At 48.1% G+C, this 22855-nt stretch overlaps 1 protein-coding gene across 1 annotated transcript; it reads right to left on the bottom strand.

The window, feature by feature from the left end:
- Positions 1 to 768: 768 nt before the first annotated feature.
- LOC134414298 (alpha-2-macroglobulin-like protein 1) lies at positions 769 to 22554 on the bottom strand. The gene is made up of 34 exons (XM_063148660.1): positions 22504 to 22554; positions 20607 to 20769; positions 20204 to 20256; positions 19317 to 19334; positions 18669 to 18828; positions 17989 to 18073; positions 17097 to 17211; positions 16650 to 16764; positions 16123 to 16232; positions 15417 to 15584; positions 14884 to 15114; positions 14427 to 14490; positions 13544 to 13689; positions 12418 to 12567; positions 11938 to 12054; positions 11261 to 11408; positions 10717 to 10828; positions 9271 to 9496; positions 8649 to 8775; positions 8241 to 8362; positions 7699 to 7753; positions 6898 to 6981; positions 6324 to 6500; positions 6081 to 6162; positions 5576 to 5732; positions 5304 to 5378; positions 4036 to 4198; positions 3180 to 3397; positions 2782 to 2997; positions 2188 to 2312; positions 1736 to 1826; positions 1225 to 1293; positions 902 to 1004; positions 769 to 809 (listed from the first exon to the last, which is right to left on the bottom strand). Exons 1-34 carry the CDS (start codon positions 22552 to 22554, stop codon positions 769 to 771), a joined length of 4137 nt encoding a protein of 1378 aa, XP_063004730.1.
- Positions 22555 to 22855: the final 301 nt, after the last annotated feature.

Raw genomic sequence — 22855 nt, 5'->3', positions numbered from 1 at the left:
ACACAGCTGAGATACAGAGTTTGCTCACTCTTCCCAGGTAAAGGCTGTCACAAAGTCCAAACACACACCACAGTAGCCAGATTTGTGATTTGTATTTTATTTTCATTCTTTTTGCAAGCAAGAAAATCCCTGGATTAAAACAATCAGAGTTAATCAGACACACCAAAAAATGCACCAGGTAATGGCTGTCAGGATGAGCAGCTTAGCTTAGGCTGGAGTTAGTCCTGAAATCCAGCCTGAGATGTGTCCCAGCACCAAAATCCCAAGCCTGAGATGTGACTTTCCAGGTGTCTTATTATACCAGGAGCAATAATGCAGAAGCCCCACTGTCCTGAGGCATCTTGCATTAGTGGGATCCCTGGGAGCTGAAGCAGTGGACAGTAAGGAAGCAGTCCAAATCCCTGGAGAAATGAGAGCAGAAGAGAGAGTAACCCAGAGGGCAAATAATATGACCCAGATTATTAATTTGGGATGTAACAGCTAGGGAGCACAGACTCTCACTAAGGACTCTAAAGGAAAGGGGTTTTCTGTTTGATCCACTATCTTTGTGTCACTTCAGCCCCTCCCCAGTAAGAGAAACTCTCCACACCCAAATATAATAAGCTGAAACTAGTACCATAAATTCTGCTTAAGGAGTTTCAGATATAGTCCTGGATGAAGGGAACATGCTGAATCAGAGATACACAGGGCTCCAGCAGGACACAGAGAAGTGGATGGGGTGCACAGGAAGGTCTGTACAGGGGGCTGAGGCGGGGATTTGCACCTACCTCAGATGCAGAAGACATTGTAGTCAGCCAGGGCCTGCTCCTCTGCAACAGAAGAGGAGAGACCTAAGTTATCCTTGCACAGAGCCAGGTGCAGACACCCAGGCAGCCCTGGCACCCCATGGTTGCACACTGACCTGGGCTGTAGTAGTCATAGACCCTGACATGGCCTGGCTTCAGGTTGGTCACCTCAATCTCCTGCTCCAGATGCAGGACATATGTGTCAGAGATATGGCTCAGCTGGGGAAGAAAATAAATTACAGTTCACTTATGAGCTGTTCTTTTTATTCCTCACCTGAATTTGATCCTACTAACTGACAATAACAACTCTGTAGACTCAAACATTGGACTTCAAGATGAATCTTGAGTATACTGATCTGCTAGCCCCAGTCCTGGATTCTCCCAAAGATTCTGGCATTGCCCTGCACTCCTTCAGGTTCTCTAGCAGCACAGACATTACCTTGTCCAAGTAGATGGCAACACCTCCTTGTGTTTTCTCAGTTCTTCTCACAGAGTGTCCATGCTGCAGCTAGGACAGGAGAGAGCAGAAAGCAATTTAGTTTCATCTTTTGAAAGGAAAGTGTGAGACACCCCAACAAGGTTTATCTGAGTTGGCAGATTCTCATTCCCTCCCTTCGAAATGTATTTTGGACTCTTATCTCTTCAGGCTGATCTCCCTGCAGGGCCACTCAGCTCCTGCAAACCCCAAGGACAAGAGCCTAGGGCACTTAGCTGACAGGGGAATGCTAAGCTGATTGAGTCAGAAGTATCACCATCCTCAGAACTCACAGAAACAGCCAACAGTATGTGTTCAAGTTCATTGTGTGGCAGAGAAGAAGGGATGGTAGGATTGCTCAAGGAAGAGACCGGCAACACCTTCCTATACAACCTTCCCATACAGCCTTCCCCTCTCCGTGGGCATGGATGGTCCCACTGACACCACATCCCCACCCTGATTCCACACATCTTACAGACATCCCAGATCCTGGGGCCAGGGCAAATCCAGTCGGTAGGGACACCTCCAGAATCACCATGTTGGAAGTGGATTTCTTCCCATTGTATCTGGGGGAGAAGATGGAAAAGAGAGTCTCTGGGGTAGAACATTAAAAAGAGAATGTCTCCCAGCTTTCCCTTCCCTTTACCAGCAGACCCTGTGTGCTGTGCCCTGAGGCAGGCAGCCCAGCCAGGGCTGGGAACAGGCAGTCACTGCTCCCTCTCACAGGGTGCAGAGGATGGGGCTGCACTGCCCTGAGCATCCCCAGTCTGAGCTGATACTGCACACCTCTCTCAGCAAGAGCCAAGGCTCTGCATCCTCCCTCCTGCTGAAACTGCCTGGTGCCTCCACTGCAGCCAAGAAGCATCCCTCAGCTCTCCAGCCATGCACAGCTTTCCTTCCCAACTGGGATGCGATGTTTAAAGTCACCTGATATTGACATGGACAGTAACGGAGCGTGTATTGTCCTTGGTGCAATTGACAGGCTCGGTTTTCACTTGCAAGGCAAAGGATGTGGAGTCTTGTGGGGAGGGTGTGTTGTACCTCAGCACCAGCTGCAGGGAGAGACAAAAAGACAGACTAAAACATTGATAATTAGCTTTATATCATCTATGACACCTTTTTTTTTCCACTGGCTACTCGACTCCTTGAGACTGGACCCCAGACACTGAATAGATAAATGACATGCAGTAAGCACACTCGTCCCAGTACCCAAAATAAAGGTCACTCAGATTGGAAACCTTCCACGGGCTCCTTCTCAAACTTTCAGTTGAGACTGTGCAAGTGAGACACACAGCAGTGGGATCACTATAAAGCATTTTCATCTTCTGGTACTCTTGAGAGCCATGGAAGCATCATGGTCCTCATAGTTGGGCAGGTTCTGTTTCCTCCCACACACAGGTTTATTGCATTGGCACCAGGCTGGGGTTAAGGCACAGTCAATGCACATTTCCTTCCACAGAGGTGTAGCAGGATTTTGGTTTTGACAAGATGAGGGGATGAGGGTGGCCACAGCGAACCTACCCGAGTAAAGACACAGCAGCTGCCATGGGCCTGCACCAAGAACTTGCCCGGGACCTCTGTCAGTGCCGCCTCCTGCACCAGCAGCCGGTTCTGGTAGGAGACCAGGAACTTCTTCCCAAAGCCTCCACGGGACCTCACCCTCACCTCTGCATCCCCCTGTCTGCTGTGTGTCAGTGCTGCATACTTGGCCAATGCCTGCAAGGCCACCACTGTGTCCTGAAAAGGAAAACACAATTACATTTGCATCTCTGACATCCAGGGACACTTGAAATCAGCATCCTGAGGACCTCCATATCCAAGGACTCCTTTGTCCAAAGCATTTACACTTCCATACATTGTGTACATATCTTGCAGAAGTTCTTTCTCAAGAAACATCCCCTTCCTTGGCCATGAGTTACCTGTGTTGAGGCAAAGCCTCCATAGGCATTCTGCTGCCTGGTGAGCCAGGCCACGATGCCAGAGGCCATGGTGAGGTTGGACTCTGTGACATTTGGCTTGGAGAGCAGGGCCAGGAGGACGTAGGCTGTCAGCTCCACATCCACAGGCACTGGCTGTGACCAAGTGCTGGTATCGGTTCTGGGCTTGGATGAGGTCTGACTCCAGTGGATCTGCCCATCTGGGAAAGAAAGGTAGCACAGGGACTCCTGAGGGATATGAGGGAACAACTCCTGTGGCCTAGCCTCCTAGACACAGTGTCTTGTGTCTGCAGAGACCACTGGGTAAACACCTTTAGGCTGGGTCATCACATCACCAGGGCAGCTGAAAATCAATGTATTTTGCAATACCAAAAACTCCATATCCCACACCAAGGTGACATGCAAAAACTAATATGGCAATAATCTGCATATGCATTACCTCCCAGTTGTCCAAATTCTGTATTGCCTTGTTTGCTAGGTCCACTGACAACCTGGTACTGGCCAGCTGTCCACTGGCCAGCCCTGAGGGTCAGGGACTAACAAGACATGGGGCACCTTGCTCTCCTCTCTGGCGTTTTGCAGTCCTGCACAAGAATGCCCAAGTCTCTCAAACCCCAACCTCCACTTTAGAAAAGGGCAAGAGATCTGAAGGAAATCAGCACCCACACCACAGTGTTGGCAGCACACGCCATGAGCTCATTCAGTGTATGTCTAAAAGCTCTTCTTGGTGAAGGGCCTGGAGGGTGAGGCCGTGCTCCCCCCATCTGCACCTTACCAAGGGCTCAGAAATGTCACCTGTCCCTTCTCTGGCGTTTCCCTGGCTCCAAGGTCCCCGTACCTGCTCTGATTGCCTTTTGGTCAAGCACGTTGAGGAGCTCTTGTGTGCGCTGGGAGTCCTTAGCCAGGGCGAAGGTGTAGGCCAGCAGGGCCTGGGTGTAAGTGCTGGCAGCCTTGGGCAGGGCAGGAGCGATGCAGCCCAGAGCCCTGCGCACCACCGAGCTCTGCAGGGGAGAGGGACAGGCTGCTGGTCACACACAAACCCCTGGGACATGAGCAGGAGCATGCACACATTCCTGTGCCAGCACAGAAAGCACCCCATTCATTCACTGTGGTGACTCTGTGCCCGGGCCTGCACTCTCTCTATCAGCAGCAGCCTCTTCAGCCCTTGGTGGAAGGTGCTCGACAGACCTCCCCCCTGAGCTGGCTTTGGGCTTCAGCAGTGCTCTCCCACTGAAATGAGCACCTTTCCTGAGGGAATAACACCACCGTGTCCTACTTTCCCAGGCCAAACACAACAACAGCAAAATCACACAACTGTTAACGAGTACACACGGCCTGCTGAGCAGGGTGACTGTGTTTAATTCACCTTCACAGTGAATAATTGTACTGATGGTGAAAAAGGGAAGACCTGAAGGACATCTATTGCCGGAAAGAAGAATAATTTCCATCTGTCTTCCCTTTTTTTGCCTAAGCCCACTGCTTTCTGTTCCACTAAAAAGCATTGCTTTTTCTTTTACTTTTCTGACTTCTAGAGAGCTTCATTTCTCAATTGTGTTTCTCCATCAAGTTAATTGGTTTTTTATTTGCCTGTGCCACAGCCTAGTGACTAGCTACAATCCTTAGCACTTGTAAGAGCTCCCTCTTATTGTCTTTACTTAACCATGCAGTTACAGCTGCCCTACAGCACTCCCTTCCCAGACTTCTGCTTTATTTGTGAAGCTAAACCCTATTAGGAATTACATTATGTCTATTTACTTGACTGTGGGAGCAACTCCACCCATCTCATGATCAGCCTTCAGTTGGGTAGGAACAGCAAGGGCATGGAAGGAGTGGAAATTAATAACTCATTCCTGGGAAATGGCCAGCACGGTATCTAGCCATGAAGTCCAGTGGTTCCCAGTAGTTTAACCTCACCTTCTCCCTGCCAGGGATGTCATCCTCAAAGGGAAAGTTTTTCCTGAGAAGCTGTAAAATCCTCCTCACCCACACAATTACTTTGCCCACAAGTCCCTCCGAGGTGCTCTGATGCCTGCCCCAGTGTTACCACTAAGCTCTTTAAGATTCAGATGTTAAGACAAGAGCATGGCAAAGAATCCCAGGATTTACCTCTGGTGTTACTCCTGCCTCCAAGTATGCAGCAGTGATGTAGGCAGCCAAGGGGACTTCCCCATCTACACCTCCCTAAAAAAAGCATAGACATCCAAAAAGCCAGGAAAATTAATAGGCAAATACTGAAGATTTTAAGGAGAGGTCTCATCTGTCTCTAGCTTGCTCCCCCTCAAGAAAGCACTACAACACAGGCAAGTGAATTTAAACAATTACCAGCCCATATGGCAAGAACTGCTTGGTGCTGTCCTTCAAGGTACACTGGCTCCTACCTTCATGAATGTGTGGAAAAGTTGTCCCACATTTTTGAAGCAACCACTGGGAAGCTGGTGGAATTCCAGCCAGCTGAGAGCAGCCTGGATAATCCGGTTGTCCAGGTAAATGTATGGCTTGGCTTGGACAAAGCATTTAACCACAAATGCAGTCAGCCTGATTGAGGAGAACAGAAAAAAAAGGCATGAAAGAAGGAAGAGAGAATCAAAGAGAGGTGGAGAGCATGAAAGAGCAGGAAGAATGAATGGAAAGAAAGAATCTAAGCAGAAATTGGGGGGGAAAAGTGGGAGTTTGAAATTGGTGGATCTCTCTTTACCTATTGTGCTATTTCTAATGTGCTGGTTCAAGATCAGTTCATCCCCTTTGTGGTGCCCTAGTCCACAAAGCTTCTAGAACACTTTGGATCCAATAGGACAGCAAGGGCTTCATGCTGGAAGCAGGAAGCTGCCCACCTCCTGGCTGTCAGAGAGCAGGTAGACAGCAGGGAGAGAGCCCAGGGCTTACCAAGTATTACCATACTCATCCTTGGTACCAAATTCACTGTAGGAGCCATCAGGGTGCTGATACTGCAGCTGTATCTGGTACCCTGGGAAGCAGGATGGGACATAAGTGCTCACAGTGGTATTTGCAATGAAATTGCTGTGCAGGAATGGGATGGTTGAGTGCTCCAGGTGGAAGGGGAGTGGGAACCTGGGACTGTTGGACACAGGGGAAGGCAGAGGGGCAGGGAGGCTCTGTTGCACTCACCATTGCGCAGGAATCCTGCTGCCCTGGCCTTGATCTCAGGGCTCAGCTGCCTCGTCTTCTCCAGGTACTGCAGCACATAGACAACGGGGGCAAACAGCACCATGTTCTGCTCCCCACAGCCGTGGGGCAGCTGCACCAGGTGGTCCAGGTTCTGCAGTGCCAACCCCATGAGGTCCCCTGAGACAAAACATAAGCACCTTCATCACCTCCTAGGCAGTAAGATCCACCTCCTCCTCCTACCTGTGACCATTCCCAGCAGTACACCAAGCAAGGCAGGCCCAGCACAGCAGTGTGGGGACTCCTCTGTCCAGTCACCTTATCAAATCCACTGTGCCCCTCATATGAGCTGTACACATTCCCATCCTGGCAGGGAAGCTCATCAACCCAACACTCTCTCCCTTGTTGCATGTTTTAGGTTGTCAGTGATCAGGAAACACAGCCATACACGTGAGAAGAACGTGGCAGTGGAGCCTTGGAAACCTCAGAAGTGGTATGTGGGGAAATTTGGGCTTTCCTTGGGCTAAACTCAGAGATATGGGATTTGCAAGGGTACCACCATAGCTTAACTCCTTACCAGTGACTGAGACGGTGGCTCTGACTGAACCTTCAACCACATTTAGAGGCAGCACCAGGGACACAGACTCCTCTGCTGGATTCCCTGACACCAGTCCAGCAAGGTGTGGGGAGAACAAAAAGAAACAGATTCTGACGAAAAAAAGCCTTCAAAACCCCAGAAACTGTTCAAGGCTGTCTTGTGATAACTTCCCATTTTTCTGTCACAGAGGCTGTAAATCACTTCCAAAATCTATGTCCCATTCCACCCTTAATTTCCTCCATCCACCTCATGGTAACTGTGCTGTCCTAACACCCCTCTTTATAAAGAGGTCGAGAGGATTTTCTCCTGGAAAACCTCAGGGGTCAAAGTCACCTCTTTTTCTCTACAGAAGTTACTCCATCTCATTTAAGATTTCAGTTGCAGGTTTGTCTCCTCAATGCTCCTCATGCTCTCAAAATCAGCTGATGCCCCATCATACACCATAAAATTCAAAACAGGAACAGCAATCCTAAGCCATGACCTCCAGCCTCGCCATGTTCAGTAGTGTGGTTTTATTTCCACAGGTGAAAAAGGGCTCAAGCTGTCATATTAGTGCCAGGGATGTTGATGGTCAAAGAGCAGACCTCACCACGTCCCTGCCTCGGAGAAAGCACTAGCTGGCACCACAATTAGAGTACGCTTCTGGAGCTTCATCATGTGGACAGAGGAAATTGTTCAACAAGTTTCCACCTGTTGAACTATTCTGGGTTGAATACCCAGAAGGTGGTTGGACAGGAAGAGGGGGATGAACAGGGTGAAAGAAGAAAGCAATCCATCTACCTTTCTTGGGACACAGGATGGAGCTGTGAGTCTTTTCTACCAGCACTCCCTCTGGCTGTTGGAGCACATAAAAGTAGCATTTTAATGAGCACCCAGGAGAGAAACGGGATTACAAGTGGATTAGAAGAAGGTATGTTCAGAATCCTGGTTCAGGGGGGACAGTCAGCTGGAGTATCATCATTATCACACAAAAATACAAACTACTTTCAGCCGTTTTCACTTCAGATCAGAAACCAGCATGCATTTTCAGAATATCCTAAATTCTGAATATCTGTGAAAATGGTGCCATAAGATTCAGCAGAGAACTCAGGAGACAAGGACATGAAAGAGTGTTTAAAGTTTCCCATGGTATGAAGTGCAGGACATCCCTTTACCTTCTACATCCATCAGCCCTCACAGCTGAGCCCAGCTCAGGCCCTGAGATGATAATTGCACATTTTGAATAGCATTTTGAATTGTAACTCCCAAAATTAAAATGCACAAAATCTGGGACTTGCACAAAGCCTACTTTGTGGCTTAGGTAACAGAGCAGCTTGACTGACCCGGACTTGAATGAGCTTGGTGATCGTGTCTTTCTGTCCTTGCTTTGGGACAAATGGTATCTCCTCACCACAGAGCTCTTTGGAGGCCACAGCCTCTGTGCTGAGGGTGATGTTCACAAGCCCTGAAAATAACACACATTTAGGTGCATAAGACACTTTCTGAGGAAAGAATTCCTGTTAATACAATAGACATCACCTGCTGACAACAAAAAAATTGATCAAAGTCCTATATGTTTTTGTACCTCCTAACACAGCCTTGTGAGTAACCGTGACCATAGGATAAGTGCAAAAAAGTACTCTGGGTAGCAAAGCAAACAGCTCCTCACTCTACGTCAGCTCTTACAAAACACCCCCACCTTGGTCCCATCCCTTCCCAATTCCAGCACCCCACCTCCCTGTGCTTCTCACCCAGCTGCTCAGCTGTGACACTCCACTGAAAGGTCTTGGCTTCCCCAGCACACAAACAGCTGCTGTAGGCACAGCCTTTGCATGGCTTCAGCTGGAAGCGTGCAGACTCCTCCAGGGTCACTTGGATCTGAAGGGGCAGAAGGGATGGCAGGTGGCAATAAATAACCATCAACAACACAAAAAGGAAGCCCACAGAGGGTAGAAGCAGGGCACAGCCTGAGAGGAATATACACAGATTGTTTGATTAGCCAGAGATCAGGTTGGGAAAGCTAAAGTCCTGGCAATCTGGCCAGGGTTATCAAGGGCAACAAGTGTGTCTGTGTTTGTGCTTGGGATTGCCCAGGTGTAGGACCTTGCACTTGGCCTTGCTGAACTCCATGGGGCTTGCACAGACCCAACTCTCAATCATGTCAAGGATGCTTCCTTATTTCTCTTTTTAAAAATGGGGGTAATGTTTTGCCTTTTCCAGTCAGAGGGAACGTCACTGAATTACCATGATTTCTCAAAGGGGATATGGAACTGGATGATCTTTAAAGTCCCTTCCCCTATGAGTCTCTGATCACAGGCCACAGGTGTCAGCCATGTCCTGCCTTCCTTGCAGAGGCTATCAGGGCTCACCTACCCTCATGCATTGCTGCAGGCTGTTGGAGACTGTGGCCTTCAAGTTGAAGGTCTCGCCCTGGACCACAGAAGATGGCAGTGGCAGCTCCACAAGAAAGGGCTTGGAAACAATCAGCCGGGAGGCTGGAGCAAACCCAAAGCCATTCCATCCTGTGCAGAACATTCCTGCTTTCCATTCTGTGATGGCGTCAGGCACCGTGACAGTAATGCTCTTGTTCCCACTGGGGCTGGGGAGAAGTGGACAGCAACAGAAGCATTTAATTGAATGATGCCACGCCAGGTGACCTGCTCTGTGTTCTTCTCTGCAGAGCACCCCATCCCCTCAGTCCAACCCCTACTGAAGTTGCAGCCCTTGCAGGGTAACAAGTCCTTTTACAAGTGGGGACGCCATCTCAGGCGCTTCTACTGACAGAACACTTGGGTCAATAGGGCCAATAGGCTGCAAGATGCCGTCATTTACAGGCAGCACTTGCCCTTTGCACATCTAAAAATGACTCACAGTTGTCCACAGTCTTATTTTTCTGGCCTAGAAATGGAGAACCAGAAACCAACAGAGCAACAGGACGAGCAGCAGTAGGGCTTAGCAGATAAGGTTGATCCAGCCATTTTCTGTCCTGTGAGACACTGACAGCTTAAAGCCCAGTATGAGGGCAGGGCAGAGACTTGTCCTGTGCACACATCACAGCGTTTGAGAGGAGCAGACTGTTCTGCAGCTGCCACCACAGCCAACACAAAAAGCAGATACAGCTAAAGGTACTGGTATTATTCAGCTTATTTCACTGTGCGTGTACAGGAAGGCAACACACTCAACACAGAAACTTTTGGTGGCTAGGATCAGGTTGGTGAACAAGTCTAGAGGAAATATCTGCTGCTAGGGGTGAAGAGGTAGATGTATCTGTCAGGACAGTGGAGGTGGGAGAGGGCAGATGTTGATAAGAAATATAGTCGGGATTTCAGTCTTCAGAGGACACACAAAAAAATCTTCAAGTCTCAGATGAAAAATCTCCAAAAGCTCTCTCAGCAGACCCTGTGTACACACTGAGCCTTTCTCACAGGACACAATTTTCAGTCTTGTGAAAGACTTCTATGGACATCAGCTACCCCTGGATACCAGGATACATCTGTGAGCACATTTTGGGAAATGCAAGCCCGCAGGACTACCAAAAGCAGAGTATTGGCAGTAAACTAAGCTGGTTTGCTGCACCTCATGCTTTTCTATCTTCCTATGCCAGCCACCTCTCATGGATGACCAGCACTCCGAGTAGAGGAAAATGCATTTAATGAATACACCAACTCCAGCAATGAGCAGCCTACAGGTATGAGCCCCACGATGGATGTCCTTAAGTGTCTTGCACAGCTGCCTCTGATCTAAACTCAGCTGCATCTGCTGCCTCTCCCAGCCACACAAAATGACCCAGGCTAAACCCCCACTGCTCAGTTTACTCACCCCACAGAATACAAATCCCACAGCCAGGTTTGGTGCAAATGTTTGTGTGCTTTCTTCTCAGCTGCAGAAAACGGAGGAAACATAGTGGGCTGGTAGGTTGATGTCAGATGCTCTGTTGGAAACAACAAAGACCTATAGTCACCACAGGGTCCTCAGGTCCTGGTTAAGAGCAGAGGAGCTCCAGCACAGCTCAGGCTGCAGCAATTGCAGCCAGCTCTTGGGAAACATGGCAACAGAACAGAATGTACTGTCCCAAATTTTAAAATCCCTTGCCTCATTTCAAATGTCAGAGGTGCTTTAGGGTTTACTTGCACGTGGAGGCACCATGGGACAGGCAATATTTCCTTCACTCCAGAGATAAAACCTTGGATCAGACATCACACTAACAGCGCTCACATTAGCACAACGGGTTTAGGGACAGGAAACCCTCTTCCTCCTCCATTTGCACTTACAGCAAGTGCTGCCTCTTGGCTCAAATCCAGGACTGCTTTCACATGAAAGACTAAGCCTCCCATGTGAGAAGAAAAAGCTGTCAAATGCTTACTGTTATACAGTTTATGGGGCTGGGCAAATGTCAACATGGGCCTGGAAATAGATATTCCTCTTCCCCGCAGCATAGTTGTCAATGGAGTGGTTGGGCATACTCTGGGTTTCTTGATATTGGTGTTGGACATAATTTTCAACCCCATTTCCTGTAGGAAAAAATTAATCTTTAGAAGATTGTCCTCTCTTCTCTGCCCTCTGCCCTTGTGCCTTCCTGTCCCCTCACACAGTGGGGCTTGGCTGTCTCTGTATTCTCTTGCTTCATTTTAAGAAGGAATAATTCAGATCCCCCGCAATGGGCAAACAAGCTCTTCTAAGGTAATTTATCTGGCCTGAGTCAGCCAAATTTATTCCTTTCAAACATATGGTCATTTGAGTACCATGCCTTCTCTGCCTGCAGGGTGCAATTGCTCATGCTATGAAGATTAAACAAATTGTGTGAAATCCAATTAAAGTAATGAATAATCCTTGGCATCCTGAGTCACACAACCCAAGTGTGGCAACCACACAATGATTTTTCCATATACATTTCAAATCACCTATTCAAATAACAAGGCCTTAAACTGTACCTGTTCACTGTCCTGTCTGCAGCAGCATCCCTTGGATATTGGTAAAGTCAGGGCCCACATTTCCCTCAGTTCATGAATTATCTCAACCCACCAAATCAACCATTTTTACCCTGAATGCTGTAAACACATCAGGCTCATCGGAATTTGGGAGCCCACATGAACGATCATCTTCAGACACTTGGCGAGGATACCTGGCAGTATAAACAGATGGGAACAGCCCATAGATCTGAGAAAGCAAGGGGAAAAAAATCAGTGCAAATTAAACCTGGCATTCCCTTCCTCTCCCGCATCCAAGGCCTGTTTGAGTTGCTTCTGGCTACTGTACATGAACATGTGCCAGAAAGCCCAGGATCACTGTCACTCTTCCTGGGCTCTCCTCTGAGAGTGCCAGCACAGAAGCTGTTTTACCACCGAGTGATGCTCAACATCTTCCTTAATCCCTAATCCCTACCCATCCACACTGGGAGCACTGCTGATCCCTCCAGGCCGTGCTTTCAGTTTCCTGGAGTTAAATTCTGCACAGGTGCAGTGGCCTCCCTCCCACATGGCGTCAGGAGGGAAGGGAAAACGTCAGGGCAGGCTCCCTCACCGAGTGGCTGCTCAGTTCTTTTCCTGGCTTCATCCAAAAGGCGCTTGGATCCACAGCCCAGACTGCACACGTGGAGCCAGGAGCTGCCTGCAGGCGGAGGCCAACCTGTGAGCCAGGAAGAGCCTCTGGCGCGGAGAAGCTCAGCTCCACCTGGACGGGAAGAATGCAGGCAATGCCTGAGTGACATTTCTAGGGGTGGCCACCCACCACTTCCCAAGCAGGGAAGGGACCTACATGAAGAGAGTTTCCAAGGACCTGCCTTGGATAGACAGCCAAGGAACCTCCCAGGCACCCCCATGAGGTATTTTAAAAAGACAACACTGAGGTTCTAACAGGAAAGATGCCAGAGGGGGAGCCATCAGCGTGCACATGGAGACATTCCTGTGTCAGAGCACAGCTCTCTCTTCTTTACCCAGCAAACCAGCCAACCATGGTGACACACCTCACAGCTGTCTTATGAAGCCCCTTCTTCTGGGACCCCAGATCAAAAATAAGCCTAGTCCTTATGTCCAGGCTCTTTGTGGGAATGGCCTCAGTTTCCTGAAACAACTCCTGTTCTTGATTGAATCTGACTTTCTATGGCAGACAAGCAGCTGTAGAGCTGTGGAGCTATGCAGCAGGGGTAATGCCCTCTCAGAAATTCACCTTTGGAGAGAAAGACACAGCCAAGAAAGCAGATTGCCAAGGATGTCACAATGACCAGATGCACTTAGCCCTTTCTGGATGGCCAGTAAAATCCATTTCTTCCATCACACACTTTCAGATGCCATCCCAATACTACATATGAGCAATTCTAATTGCTGCAGCAGCAGAGCAGCCCTGAGCTCTCCTGAGAACCACACAAATGATCTGTGCTGGGCTGGATTATCTATGATCCTGCCAGGCTGCAGTTGCCCATGGAGACAGACAGCAACTCTCTGCCTTTCCCAAACACTGCAGGAGCCCCCACAATGCTGAGCACACACTTTCTCCAAACATCACAGCACACCTCACCAGCCACAAACTGCAGTTCCTGTGACAGCATCACACACAGTGTCAGCCACACACAGCAACACAGCTCTCCTTTCATGGCAGCAGACACGTCCCTGCTCACACATTTAGTCACAACCTCAGACACAAACCCTACCTTGTTTCTGAAACACGTGGAGACACTGAATATGGCAGAATCAGCAATGATTTTTCCATTAGGGAAGATGACATAAACAACAAGTCTTGGAGCTGGGGCATAGGTCAAGCTGAATGTAAGAGGGATGGAGAAGGAGCCTTCCAGCACTAGATGGAGAAGAGAGAAGATTGATAATGAAAACTGAGTCTGATCATCTTTGCCATTCTGCATGTGTTTAAACCATTTCCTCCTTTACTGAAGTCTTTCAAGACCAAAGAAATTTCTGGAGACTTAGGAAACAATCAGCACATCTCTGGATCTGGTATTCAAGACCAGCAAAAGACTTTTCTATTTATTGCCTTGGGGACACGAAACAGTACTTTGGAGTTCAAGCTTGGCTCCACAAAGAATGAGATTCTCAGATGTCTTTCAAAGCCTCCTCTCACCCAACATCTCCCATCCCATCAGCAACAAGAGATGACCTTATCCCAGAATACTTATAATTCAGGAATCAAAAAACAAGAGCTGGAGAAACAGGCAACAGTGGGTCAACAGCCATCAAAATTATAAAATGTGGCATCCTAATCATCCAGATTATTTGGAGACACTGTTGCCATGGAGAGTAAGACTGCAGTTTTGTGCTGCTCGCAGGAGCAGCAGCAAAAGGAGACTTGAAGACAACAGAGACTGAGCCTATGGGCTGGGAAATGCTGAATATTCTCTTGGTACAAAGCAGGAGGGCAAAGGGAACATGAAATCTGGAAAGGCACAGGTCTCTGACACAGCACACAAGTGGTGAGCCACCCCTGCATTGCAGGGAGACTTACACCATTTGTCCAGATAAGAGGGGATGCCACAGACCCCTGAGTGCTTGCTATGTCATGACACTGGGGAGTGCACTTACTTCTTGGCAGCCCAACCCAAACAGTCTGCTGACCTGCATGGACTATCCCTCTTTTCCCTGTGACCTAGAGAAGAACACAGAAAGGGATGGTCACATAGTCACATAGCCTTTGACATCACTAAGAAATCCTGAAATTAAATTGGGATATTAAATGGGGGCTGGGGGAGGAATATTAGCTTTATTTGCTCTCAGCTAGTAAGGAGAGCTCAGAGATGACATGGTGGCAGGACAGGTAAGGCCAATACCTGCCCTGCACCTCTGCAGAGTCTAAAAGAAAGGCTCTGCCTTTGTTGCTATTTGTTTCTTCAGTACCAGAATCAAAACCAGTTCCATGATGACTGGAGGAACTCCCTGTCCTGGCCTGAGCCAAGACTTTGAAATATCAGGCTTGAACCTCTAAGAGATGCTGATCTTGGGCCTTCAGCTGTCACCCACTAGTGCTTCCTCAGAAACTCACAAAGTAGGAGAAAATGACACGCTTGGGCCCATGTTCCAGGTCTTCCTCATAAATTTTGAAGTCCACCTGGACAGACTGTGTTTTATCACAGGGCATTGTCTCTGGCACACGGATGATAGAGAGGAAGCTCCTGCTGGTGCTGTAGAATGGGTGTATGAAATAAGAGGCTCGCTGGTAACTCAAGTCAGCTGTCCCAGGCTCTCTGTCTGAATCTTGATGCAGGACGCTTGCCTGGTGAGACAAAACAACAAACCAGTTAGTTTCTCTAGTTAAACAATTCAGCTGCAAATCACCTTTGTTAGACAATCTGAGCAATGCCAATGACAGGTCTCTCTGTGGAGGGCTCATGAGGAAAGCAACCAGCACCTGGAGAATAAGCTCTCAAGAGGGAGAGCCAAGATCTAGAACATGCTGAGGTGTTTCAGGTTTGAGTTACTCTCCCTTGGGAAGGAGCAAGGAAGATGTTTGTGGGACAGTAAACAGCTCTGACATGCACACGTAGCCCTGCCACAAGACCACCCTTCCTCACTTACCTCCAGGGAGGCCAAGGTCCTGTTCCAGGCAGAGGTATCCAGGCTAAATGAAGCTGTTCCAGAGTCCCCAGTGATGTACTTCTGCCTAAATTGCTGCTCAGCACAGTTTACTACAAGGAGAACTTCTTTGTTTTTCAGTGCTTTGCCTTGGTAATCCATTACTTTAATCTGAGAATAACATGGGGAGCAAGAGAAGTGCAGAAGAATCTAATTAGCAGACATAATCTCTGGTTTCCCCAAGTCAGGAGCAGTGTTTCCAAAGACAGCAAGATCACTCTTTCAGTCACTAATAATTTTATCAACACTGCCACTGCTCCTGTCATATTACCACTTGCACTACCATGTTCATTCACAGAATCACAGAATGGGTAAAGTTGAAAGGGATCACAGTGGGTCATCTGGTCCAACCTTCAGTGCTCTCCACTCCTTCACAGCAGAAGACTTCCTGGCTGCTGAAATTCCAGATGTTTGTGTTTGCCCCCCCCCCATATTAAAGCCCGTAACTGCTCCCCCTCATGGGTTATTTGGTAAATGGCAGTCTTGGGTGTTATTCTGACAATAGACAATTCCAGAGTTTTGTTTCTGGGAGTCATTTGTGCTCTCCCAAGTTCCTGGCTAGAGATGGGGTCAGAAAAGACAGTAAGTAAAGGTTACTGTGAAAAATTGCTCATGCTTTCCCCTTCAAAGAACTGAAACTCAGAATTACCTTTCCTCTGTACACCTGTCCAGGGTGGTAGTAAGAATTCACATCATCAAACAAGGCCATTCCGCCAATCCGGGAGATAAGTATTTTGTGGGAAGCATTGACCTGTATCTCTGAATGAAAGCAGCAAGACAGAAACATGAGAGAGAGAGCGAGAAAGCCAAGCACTCCTCAGCAATTTCCCTGCAGAGTGACCCACTGGTAATAGGGATGGACATGTTCATCTGCATGTTCAGCTGCACACACATTTCACATCCCACTGGTGATCTGCCCAAGATTCTGGGGATCTGGTCTTTCTCCCATTTAACTCCTAGCTTTTAGAGAGCTTCAGCACCTGACACCACACTCAGAGTGAGTGTGTCACGCCATCAAGAGCTGCTGTCTCTGTCTCTATCTGTGAGATTACACAGCAGGCCCCAATGGACTCAGAAGACTCAGATCTCTTGCTAGCCTGAAAGTCTCCAGTGCTTTTGGTCAGATTAGCACATCCTCACCCGCCTCCTCCCAAGCAGCAGAAATCCCAGAGTTACCTGTGGCATCCTCCACCAGCGAGGCCTCTGCAGCTATGCTGTCCCGATAGTAGCGGAAGTCTCGGCTGAAGGGGGACAGGCTCACGTTTGTGGAGAAGCAGCCTGCCTCATCTGTCTGAAGGTACAGGGAGGAGAAACAAGCTCTGAGAGGCGCACCTGCATTAGAAGTTATGGGAGAGGCAGAGGAGGACTGGCACGGAACCCCGGCTCTCGGGGTGCTTTTCCTTTTGGCATTGCAGCCCAGGATGTGGAGCAGGCACATGACAAGCCCAGTCACAATCATCAGGCACAGCTGCTGAGAGGCAGCGCCAGTACCAGTGGCCAAGCAGCCAAAACAATGTGTTAATGTTGCTGTTATTTCAGCTAAAAGACTCAGCAGCCTTCTCTCACCCTGAGGCTGAGCACAAATGCCCCTGAACACAGCTCAGCCCTTCCTAAGCATCTCACCTGGCTGCTGAATTTGTAACAGAGATCGGGTTTGGAAGCACTGGGCAGGAACGGTGCTATCTTCTGACACAGGCTCACATGAACCATCCCCTGGATGCTTTTCCCACGTGTGTATCTGTTTGGGGGAGCAGGGAGAGGAAGAGACAGTCACACACAGTGGGAGAACATACAGCTTGCTTTGCACAGCCCCAGAGACCTCTCATTGCCAGATACTCACACTCTAGCATGAGTGGCAGCCATACAGCAGGCCCAGGACAGGTCTGTGCAGTGATGGGAGATCAAGGGCTTTATGATATAATTAGCACCAAGCTAAATTATTTTGGGTAACTAGAGTGTTGTAACTATATATCAGCATCACCTGCAATAACCCCAGGATGGGCTGAAGCCATTCATCATCTTATGGCCAGAAACATGGGCGATTAAGAAAGTGTCTTCTATTAAAAAATTACCTTTACATGGGGCTAACTGTAGCATTGTCCTTGGATTATACCTGGGGTAATTCCTTTTTTCCTCCCTCTAGCTTCCACTTGAGCATAATCTGGAAAAGCTTCCCATCATTTCCCATGAGTTTATTCTTCAGGGAGACGAACCCCACATGTCTGTCATGTCCTGTCCCACAAACAGTTGCTTGTCAAAGGGCAGGCTGTTCCCCCAGGTTTTGTGTGAGGAGATTTGTGAAGTGTTTTTAGAAAAGAGGCATTAGAGTATCAGAATGATAGTTACAGGAATGTTTTGTGTTGCCTCAGGGTGCAAACAGCTGCGGTGGAAGGTTCTGGCTTCCTGTGACTGAAGTGTAGTAAACTTGCCCTTTAGCTCCTCATGGTTTCCCATCCAGCTTGTGCACATCAGGCCAGAAATGAGCACAGGGCCATCCCTCCAGTCAGATCCTCACCTGCCACATACCCGGAGCGGGAAGGTTGTCTCTAGTGCATAAATCTGGTTTGGGGCCTCAAAGATCACTTCAAATTTTGGCAGCACTGGAAGGGAAAAACAGAGAACTGTAGGAAACACAGGCCAGGAACAGCCTTCACAAAGAATTAACATAAAGGCAGACAATGGTGGCATAAGGGACAGGAAATGGAGAAGGAAGGTGGTAAGAAGGGAAAGATTTTCCATGTATCTTTAATAGATTTGTGTGTAGGCCCTGAATGATTTGCTCCTTCCCAAACTAAAACCAAACACGCCCATGACCCTGGTATTTCTGACAGATATTTTCAATGAGAGAAGGCTAGCCTCCCAATATAGCTGATTAGGAAATGAAAGTGAAGTGAAAGGCCACTGGACTTCATATCCTCTGGAAAAGTCCATCCTAAATTGCCTTGTTTTATCTGACTCCAAGATCCATAGGAATCAGCTGTGCCAAAGGTCTGGGGCCATGCACAACACTCCTCCCACACTCTAAGCCAAGGCCCCAAAGCGATCTCCTCCCCTGAGCCTCAGCTCAGACTCTTTTCTATGACAGATTCTACCACTTTTGCTCCTGGGATGGTTTGGCGGAATAAACACCCTGCTTCCTGGGCCAGGAGTGCAGGGTGCTGTCAGGAGCTCAGACGAAGCCCTGTGTGCTCGTACCGCGCTCCTTGACGGAGAAGCTGCCGTAGGCGCTGGCGCTGGTGACGTTGATGACGTACGTTCCCAGCTGGGGCTCCTCACTCAGCTGGAAAGACAGGTCTGCAATGCCATCCTGAGGGACCACCTTCTGCCACTGCTCTATCTGGTTGTTCTTAGGGTCCTGCACCCACAAGAAAGAGGAAACTGATCTTCAGGATTTCAGTGTTGTGGAATACCAGGTTCTATAGCTAAAGAAAAGAGGTTTGGTATAGACTGATCAGGAAATTTGGAAGAGATGATGATGCTCAGATTCTGCTCCCAGCATCTGACCCTCCTTCTGCACTTATTTAAACTCTGATTTTAAGCAAAGATTTTTAGCAGTTGTAACTTTCTTTCATAAGAATCTAAGTTTTCTATTTATTCTCTTGCAAGTCTAGAATAACAGATTTCTACTGAAGTGCCTGGGAGCATAACCTAAAAGAGGTGCATAAAAAAGAAGGTAAAAGGAATATGTTCATTTAAACATTTAACATCCAACAACAACAAAAAAAAAGAAGATCTACTATTCCACTCAGAGGTCTGTAAAATCTTCCAGAAGCTGAATATGTACAGCACAGTGAAACGACTGCCATCACCATTACTCTAACATGAGATTTCAGCATCACTTACCAGGAGAAACAGGGAAATCTGGGGAGGAAAAAATGCAAAAACATTAGAAGAGAGAAACATATGCCAGCACCACACACAAGGTACTTCAGACTCAGGACCCTCTCTGAAGGATGTGCAAAGTGATTTGGAAACGTAAGAGCTTTGGCAACAATACAAAGTAAAACAAATGCCACAAAAAAAGGAGAAATACCAGGTCAGTTCATTACAGTAAGGTGTGAATAAAAGGAAAGGAAAAACTAATCTGGAGGTCACACAGTACTTACTAATGGCTTCCTGACAGAAAAAACTCAGAAGTCACTACCCAAACAAACCTAGTTCTGGTTCAGATGTGGTCTTAAGAGGGTTACAGATGTATAGGATCACATAATTTGGAATAACCCTTTGGAAGCCACCTAATCCAACATCCTGCTGAAACATGTCTTCTTGAGCAGATTGCTCAAAGCCTTCTCCAGCTGAGTTCTGAGCATCTCCAATGATGAAAATTCCTTTTCTGGACATATTTCCACATTGTTGCAATCAAAAAGTTTGTCCTAAAAATGTCTAAGCAGCACTTCCCACATTCCATCTTGTAGGGTGCAGGTTAAAAGCACCCTTCCCCACAAGAAGGAAAACCTGATTTACAATCTGCTCACTCCCCCTGTGACACCATCACATCAGGAATCAATGTCCCATTCTTGCAGCTGCCTGACCATTCTACCAAGATGGGCAAGAGACATGCACACCTCTGCCATCTCCCTGGCAGCTCCTATTGCCCTCTGCATACTCATAAAACCTGCCGGGGTGAATGTGGAAAAGCTGGAGCTTTGGCAGCTGAGCAGGGTGGAAGGGAGGTAGGATCCATGCATGGTACAAGGCAGCCTCTCCCGCAGCCCCCGGGATGCGCTTACCGAATCGTTGAGTGCACGGAATTCCTCATCCAGAGTCACAATGCGAAATTTCACTGGAGAAGGAAATCAGGAAATACGTTATCAGATCTCAGTTTTTCCCTACAGACCCCTGTTCCATGTGCTTCCCCAGCTCCTGTCTCCATTCTAGACACACTTTGTTGTCTGACACAAACATTCCCACATGGAAGGTACCATGGACATGGTTATCATTATCTACTGCCACCTGCAACTCCACAGCTATCACAAATCAAACGTTACAACACTGAAAACACCATTCAGCAAGAGATGTGGTCCCAAAGCCTTCTGCTAGGGCAGTTCATGCATTGCAGGGCATCACAGTCTTTCCACATGGTGCAACCAGCAAAGAGCCTGGGACCCTCAGCTGCTCCCATTTGCATCTCACCTGTCTCCCCAGGTTCATAGATGGGCTTGTCTGTTTGGATGATGGTGCCATTCCTGGACTTGCAGATCAGGACCTTTTTCTGCTCCTCAACATTGACCCCATCTCCTGTGATGGTCAGTTTTACAGTGGCAACCTCCTCTGTGCCATCAGCTGGAGGGGCAACCTGCACAGCCAGAGAGAGGAGAGCACACAGGCCCCAGGTGATCTTCTGACAGTAAAGAGGAACAACTCACTGGTTCCCTCCCACTGTGCCAGGAGGGAGCAATCAGCAACAACCTCTGAAACCAGATCACATCCAGATCTCACACAGTCCTGTATGAACAGCAGGAGGCCCTGCATGCCATGGAATCTCTCCTTTTTCCCACTGGTGACAAGCAAGCACCTGACAGTTTTTGCTCTTTAGACTTCCTCAGGAAGATGGGCAGATGACTGTAGATTTTCATGTTTCTCTTTGCTGATTTAGGCTGATTTATGCTTGTTGGTTTTCTGTTTCTCCTGCTGGCTGATTTATGTCCGGTTTAGCTCAGGGATGCCACTTGCTCGGTTTCTGCTCTCTTTTCTCGGCTGTTTCAAAGACCTGGAAAGGCCCAGAGTGGCCTTGGGCAGCCCGGCGCTTCAAAGGACGAGGAGAGACTTCTGATCTTGTTTCGGTCTCGGTGTTTATTAATTGTTTATCTAAGAGATTTTCTTTCAGCCCGACAGAGGTCTGCACAGCAAGTCAGCCATGGGCACACTGAGAGTCCCCAGGGCGGTCACTTATCTTTATACCCGAAGTTACGTGTACAATATTTATAATTTTTCTCCAATACCTTCTACCCTTATTAACCGGTGCACTTCTAGTAAAGACCAATCCCAAAGTGCCACCATCACCACAGAAGATGGAGGCCAAGAAGAAGAAGAAGAAGGACAGGACACGCCCCAATTCCTCCATCTTACTTCTCTAGACCCCCCTGTACAGAAATCCTAAACCCTGTGTTCTACACCTTAATTAACTTATCCCTTCACCATTCACCCAGTAAAATCCTCCCAGTCCTCATACAGGTGTCATCTCCTGTGTAGGATCAAAGTCCTGCCACCAGACACTTCTGGCAACATTCCAGGACTCCCGAGCCCCCCAAGGGTGGTCTCGGTCTCTCTGCACCTCAGTCCTGAGGTGCTGAGATCCCACAGATGACAGAAAGGTGAGAGATGCTAGCAGATATTCAAAAGAGAGAGATCAAGCAGTTGCGCAGCCTCAAATGCTAGGCTTTCAGAGCTACCCAGCACTTACAAGCAAGAAATCCACTGTAGAAAACACAACCAGAAAGACTCTGGATGCCAAGAACCCCAGCAGCCTCAGCACAGAATATACAGTATAATAGAAGGGATATTGCTTAGACATGTCTGCTTTATCCCAGACCTTTGCTAAGTTCTCACCAACAATAAATAACCTCTAAGATGCTGTTTAGAAAAACAAGAATATTAATTTCCATCCAACTAGTCTTCAGTAGCTCCCAAGAGCTGAGTTGCTGCCTGACTTCAGGTGCTACAGAAACTGCAGTATGTCCTGCAAGACACCATTTCCCCGAGCTTTAGCTGTGAACCTGCACAAGTCCTTCAGAATGAGCTAAAGCTGCTTCATCTGGTCTGTAATGGAGGAGAGGGACACAGGTGGTATCCAGAACTCTGGCAGATTTTAACAAATGTAAACTTCATTTCAAAGTTCGATTCAGAAAGGAAATTCAGTGCTAACCAACAGGCTGTGTTGGGCTGTGCATCCCTGGACACCACCCATTCCCTTCCTGAAAGGCTCACACCAGGACAAAGTAGACCCCAGCCATGTCACCCCTGGTTGGGAGTAACACAAGCAATTTCCTGAAAGGAAAATCAGTGATGGCATTTGCCTAGGGTGGCTCACCCAGAACTTAGTGCACAGGAAAGTCTTCTTCTTCTGGATGGTTTCTTGCATTAAGAGCTCCCGTCCTGCAGAGCGCTCCAAGGCCAGATTCACTTGAATTTTTGCCTCATGGCAGGTGATGTGGAGGCAGGCAACCTGGGTGGATGGGTACCGGAGAGCTGCAGGGATCACCACCAGGTAATGTCTGTGGTGGGGGAGACAGCAGAGGTGGTATCAGTCTGAGCTCTCAAGAGGTGTAAAAGAGCTGCTCTGCTGTGGCCCACTACTGCAGAATCCTGCAGCAATGTGCCATGGCTTCCCTCGACATTCAAAAGCAACAGTGAGCCCAGCAAAGCAGTTGCTTCACTGAAAC

Source organism: Melospiza melodia, chromosome 2, assembly GCF_035770615.1.
Source record: "Melospiza melodia melodia isolate bMelMel2 chromosome 2, bMelMel2.pri, whole genome shotgun sequence".
Classification (NCBI taxonomy): Eukaryota; Metazoa; Chordata; class Aves; order Passeriformes; family Passerellidae; genus Melospiza; species Melospiza melodia.
The sequence above is the reverse complement of the archived record's forward strand: the minus strand, read 5'-3'. Positions and strand labels throughout refer to the sequence as shown.